Source organism: Benincasa hispida, chromosome 12 (assembly GCF_027475165.1).
Source record: "Benincasa hispida cultivar pf3 chromosome 12, pf3_genome.v1.1, whole genome shotgun sequence".
NCBI classification, from domain to species: Eukaryota; Viridiplantae; Streptophyta; class Magnoliopsida; order Cucurbitales; family Cucurbitaceae; genus Benincasa; species Benincasa hispida.
Genome location: NC_143489.1, coordinates 25,733,455 through 25,738,992, shown reverse-complemented (window position 1 = coordinate 25,738,992; position 5,538 = coordinate 25,733,455). Strand labels below are relative to the sequence as shown.

The 5,538-nt window shown below is 32.3% G+C and overlaps 1 protein-coding gene across 1 annotated transcript; it reads right to left on the bottom strand.

Moving 5' to 3' along the window:
- Positions 1-2,222: 2,222 nt before the first annotated feature.
- EMB1923 (embryo defective 1923) lies at positions 2,223-5,066 on the bottom strand. The gene is made up of 2 exons (XM_039050655.2): positions 4,425-5,066; positions 2,223-3,080 (listed from the first exon to the last, which is right to left on the bottom strand). The coding sequence occupies exons 1-2, from the start codon at positions 4,768-4,770 to the stop codon at positions 2,371-2,373; spliced, it is 1,056 nt and encodes a 351-aa protein (XP_038906583.1). The 5' UTR covers positions 4,771-5,066; the 3' UTR covers positions 2,223-2,370.
- Positions 5,067-5,538: the final 472 nt, after the last annotated feature.

The window sequence follows — 5,538 nt, the reverse complement described above, 5'->3', positions numbered from 1 at the left end:
TTAAATTAAATTTTAACAAAAGTATTTAAATAAAAATGAATTTTTTAAAAATATTTTTTCTTAAGTCAACCCAAACCATATTAAATCCTTGGTACAAAATTTTGATTGAAATCTTTATCATAGGATTAAATTGTTATAATTTTCAAAGTACAGTGTTAGATTATAAATATTGTTTATCGTCATACTAAAATATATCAAGTTCTATGATATATTATTATGAATCCACCACTAAAGTATAATTGATATTGTACAAATATTTTTGACATATTCAAAGAAAAAAGAGACAAGTCATTGTGACTCGGTCTTATTCATATAAGGTTCATTGAATTAATTGGGGCAATAGGAAAGGATTGGACCATTATGACTGACCCTAACCAAAAAACAAATTCCAAGTTGAAGGATCCATGAAGCTGCCAGTTTTTTCTCCTTTAAAATCTATTTTCATACTTTCATTTTAATTCTTAAATTTCTAAGGTATTTATTTTAGTTTTCAACTTTCAAATTTATTCTGGGAACTTTTGAATTTTTAAAAGATATATTTTAGTTTCTCAAACTTTTAAAATTACAATCATTTTTTTTTTTTTTGTTATTATTATAGATAATTTTAAATTTAGATTAAAATAGGTTAAGCTGAATACTATTTGGGTACAAACTGGACAAAACCAAAATTCAAAATCGCAAAACTAAATCCAAAACCCAAATGAGTCATAAGCAAGATGAACAATAGGCCAATCTGCCTATGACTTACCTTGACCAAGGCAGAGGTGGACCTTCTTAGTCCAAGGGTGTGCAATTTGCACACTCATGACTCGTGCATGAGTTAGAGAAAATGGTGAAAACTCAAGATATCTATTGGAAAAGGGGAAACTCTTAGGTTATCCGTCCTATATATACATCTTTATAATTTTAGGACGAGTAAATCTATTATAATTTTTAAAATCTCTTGCTGCATTCTAAACCTCAAATAAACTAACTTAAAAATCGGAGGTAATGTGACATGACAAGTATTACATTAATGTCCAAATTGTTCTTTATTGTAGGTCATATTTTTCTTGATTCAATAAATTTACTATTGAAACACGTGCAAATAAAGTGAATTTTTGCATATTTGTGCATCTAACATTTTTTATTTTATTTTTTATTTTTTGATAAATGAATTGCGACATAACTAACCTATAATATGTGTACATAAGAGTATGTTAATATGAGCATGTAGGGTTACCCTACGAAGTTAAACAGGCATTTAAATAGTGAAAATAGCATAACATAGGACCAAAATGATTGCTAAATGTTGTCCATTGAGTAGGTGGGCTCATCAATGTACAATAGGGAGAGCGAAAAAAAAAAAGGCGTTGGGATAAAAGAGGGAACTCTCTAGTTTAAGTGGGAAAAAAAGGTGTTAGGAGAAAAAATCTGTTATTTGTCACATCAATATAGTTTTAAAAATGTGGTGGGATTTACCAACTTTGATATGAAGTCTATAAATATTTATGAAGACAAATCCCTAATATGAATAAAGGGAGTACAATATTCTCGTAGTATTAAAAATTTTCCTAGTTTAAGTTAAGAGACTATTTGCCAGGTGGCAGGGCACGCTATCAAGTGGCGAGCCACGTCACATAAATCAGTATTATGTAAATTGAGGCCATTAATAACATTCAATTTATGTACTCATGTACCATCTAAAAGATCAGGAACATTTGTTAATTATTTATAACTATTTTTCTTTGATTTCATTTAAAATTATCTCAAAATCTTCTAGATAAAAGTATTCATGATGTCCAAAAGTATCATCAAAGTAGCAAGAAACTTTATTAAATAATTCTTCCTAAATAAGTAGAAAAATTTGAGGAAGAGAGCAAAAAGTTTTATGTTATGCATCGACATAAAATTCTAATGGGTAATCTAAACCCTAATTCCACAAATAAGGTTTTTTTCTTGTTTTATTATTTACTTTTTTACAAAAAAATTTCAAAATGCAACTTAAATTTTGAATACCAAAAATTTGGTTTGTTTCTACAATCTAATTAAGAATTCAAAATACTGTTTTTAGGAAGATAAAAACAATGTAAAAAAGTTATGGAAAAAAAAAATAAAAAACGAAAAACACAAATGGTTATCTAATAAGACTGATCAATTTATATATATATATAGAAAATTAGCTCTTATAAAACTTTCATATTATATTTATGGAAGTAAATTAGATTATTAAGCTAGAAAGATTTTTAAAAATTTAAATATATATTGAATGATAAATTAGAGGGTTTCATCTTTGAAATCAACGTCCTCATAATGTACCTCCTCATAATACTAACAGTTGATACACTATCTCCAATCAAAAAGCTCACATCAAAATTGAAGTCTTTATATTCATACAATCATCCATGTTAAGTGCCTATATCCAGCCCATTTGGCAGCAGCATGGATTCCAATAGCTAAAGCTACACCCAAAAGAGGCAGTGGAACATCCCTCTGATACACACCCTTTTCATCTTCGTACTCATCTTCTTTCTTTCCTTGTGAAAGCTTCTTCCAATGGTGAGCAATGGCCAAAGCCAGAAATGAACCCATAGCCAAGATTCTTACCCATGGCTCTCCTATGGCAGCAAACACAGCAGCAACAGGTAATGCAGAAGTTACATCATTTCTCTTTTTGACGAACCTAGAGAAACCGTATACACACAACAGAATCGTCCAGAAGAAAGGCTCGGAAATGTAACCTCGCACCACTGTATAGCCAGCAAGACCTGATATCGTTAGAAGATATGGTTGACTACTAACGGAATCTGGGGCACTTGCTTCTGAAATTGCAAGCACGGTTGAGGCTAGTATGATTATCGTGGTCAGTTCGGGAATGGGCGCATAAGCGACTATGCCTGAGTAGAAAGATCGAATAGTGTAGAATGCAGTCTCAATGCCTCTTATCATAGAAGTGATAGGATCTCCAATAACATAGAGGACGAGAGCCAAAGCACCTTTCAATATGTATCCCACAAAACCAAAGACCCCAAAAACAGCCTTTCTCCAGTTAGCAAGTTCAAACAAGACTGCTCTCCAAGCATAGAGAATAAATGCCAGAGCTGCATTATAACCAAGGATAAAAGTTGTTACTTTAAAAGCAATTAATTCATCTTCCAATAATGATATCGAAAGATAACGAACTTGAACTTCTATATAATTAAGGTTGAATTATTCTGATTAACAACAAAGGATGAGGCAGAAAAAGAAGCTGCTCATATTGTGGGGAGATGTGGTTTGGGACAATAGACAAATATCATATCTGCACAAGCTTCAACGGGCACTATGAACAAGATTAAGCTTAATCCATAAGCTTTCCAATTTTTCTCGTCAGAAAGGGAAGTAATGAACAAGATTCAAATACATTACTGAGAATCCAAATTCAGTATATTAAAATGATAGGAGAGAAAACTCATAAAACTTATGCAATGGTTTAGGCTAATTACATATGAAGGTTAGCATCCAACTTTCAAACACATACTCACATGTGCATACCATTTTTTTTCCTTTTTTCGATAAGAAACTGAGCTTTCATTGAGAAAGACAACTGAATAAGGAACAAAAGAAAAAAAAAAAAAAACCCCAACAAAAAATGAGAGTGCAAGAACTAACTAAAGAAAAGACTCCAATCCAACAAAATCATACCAAGTTTATAATAACAAAAAGGCCCTGTGATTGACGCCCACGGAGAGGTATCGAGTCTCTCAACTTGTCTGAAGATCCTATTATCACGCTCGATCCAAATACCCCATAAGACGGCAAAGAAACTAGTGTGCCACAAGACTTCGCCCTTATCATGAAAAGGCATTGGCAAACTAAGTGTATGTTTGGTAGTGATTTTGAAAATTGTTAAAATTACTTTTATCATATTCAAAATCACTCCCAAACATGCTTTTAATCACTTCAAATTAATTTAATATACAAATTGACACCTTTAAATGCAATTCTCATATCAACCAAACTGATTTTGAATAATTAAAAACATGTTTCGGAATGATTTTGCAAATGTCAAAGGCAATTTTAACCATTTTAGAATCACTCTGAAACATGCCTTAAGAGGTATCATAACCTGTGCAATGAAATTCAAAACTCTGGAGCTTAGAAACTATTGTAGATACAGGTGTTCTTGTTACAATGATAAATATTTCAAAAAGGCCTTTTATCAACTAATTAGGATCCTACCAGTACTCTAACGAGTTTTATAAATTAGGCGTCATTGTAAAAGCATTAGTCCTTCATTAACTGTTAATCAACTTTGGCAATCTTTTCTATCCTGAATTCAACTATCCCGAGCTCACCAACATATGAAGTGTTAAAATTCAACAGACCAGAAACAAAACAGATTCTGAATCATCTAAAACAACCAAGAAAAAGAAAAAAAAAGTGTAAAGAGAAGAAGATTTTACCCACAAAGAAAGGCCACCTCACAGGAGGATCAGGAGCTTCTTTGGTTAAATACCTGAACCGTTCAGGCATTGTACTCTCCCCTCTATCATCATTTTGAGCTTCAGAATCCCCAGCAAAGACGGTGAAAGATTCCAATTTCCTTGAAATCAGAAACCCACTTCGATTATGGGATAACACATTGGAATTTCTTGCGGGATTGAGCCAGAGATTCTGAATTTTGAAGGGGAAGTTAGAAAATGGAGCGTTTTGGGTTTGGGGTCGAAGGGTTAAAGGGGAAGATGAAATGGCAGAGAGAAGAGGAGGTTTTAGGTTTGAAGAAAGGCCAGAGATAAGTGTAGTCGCCATGACTGGTAAATTAATGAGCGAACGAAGAATTTGGGTATAACATCTACTCGGAGGGTTTTGAGGAGCGGTCAGCCTTGACCGCGAACCCGGAACCGGAAGGAGAGGGAGATGAGAAAAGAAAATTACTTCAAAATTTACTTTTTCCAAGTTAAAATGTAAGAAAAGAAAATTACTTCAAAAATCTCGTAAAGCCCCCGTTTCTTTTTTTAAAAAAAATTTAAGCAAGCAAAACAGAAAGGAAAAACAAACAAAGAAAATCTTTAACCTCCCTTACTAGTGAAAGCCAAGACCCACGTGGACGTCTTGAAGAAGAAGTCCAAGCTATTAATTCATTACCGAATGTTCTCTCCTCTTGGAATTTTACAAAACTAAAAAATATTCATAGAGAAAGCAAGAGAGCGAGCTTGATCGGTAAATAACAAACTTTTTAAAAAGTTTGAGTCTACACTAGATCAGACCAAATCTAAAAATGGATTAGACGAAATGCGCATATTTCTTAAACTTTAGAGACTAAAAATGTATATTTTAAAATGTGAGAGACCAAAGCCACTTGTTGTTTAGTATGACCTCTTTTTAGTATAACAATTATGAAGATGGAGGATCAAACCTCAAATGTGATAGTTTATGCTTTATTTAACATGCTAATTTAAGATGGAAGATAAAACCTCTAACCTAGAGAGATAGAGAGTCTACACTCACTTTTACATAGCCACTAATGTATTAAGTAGTTCTCAATTTGATCATTAATATTTTAAATTTAAAAATTTT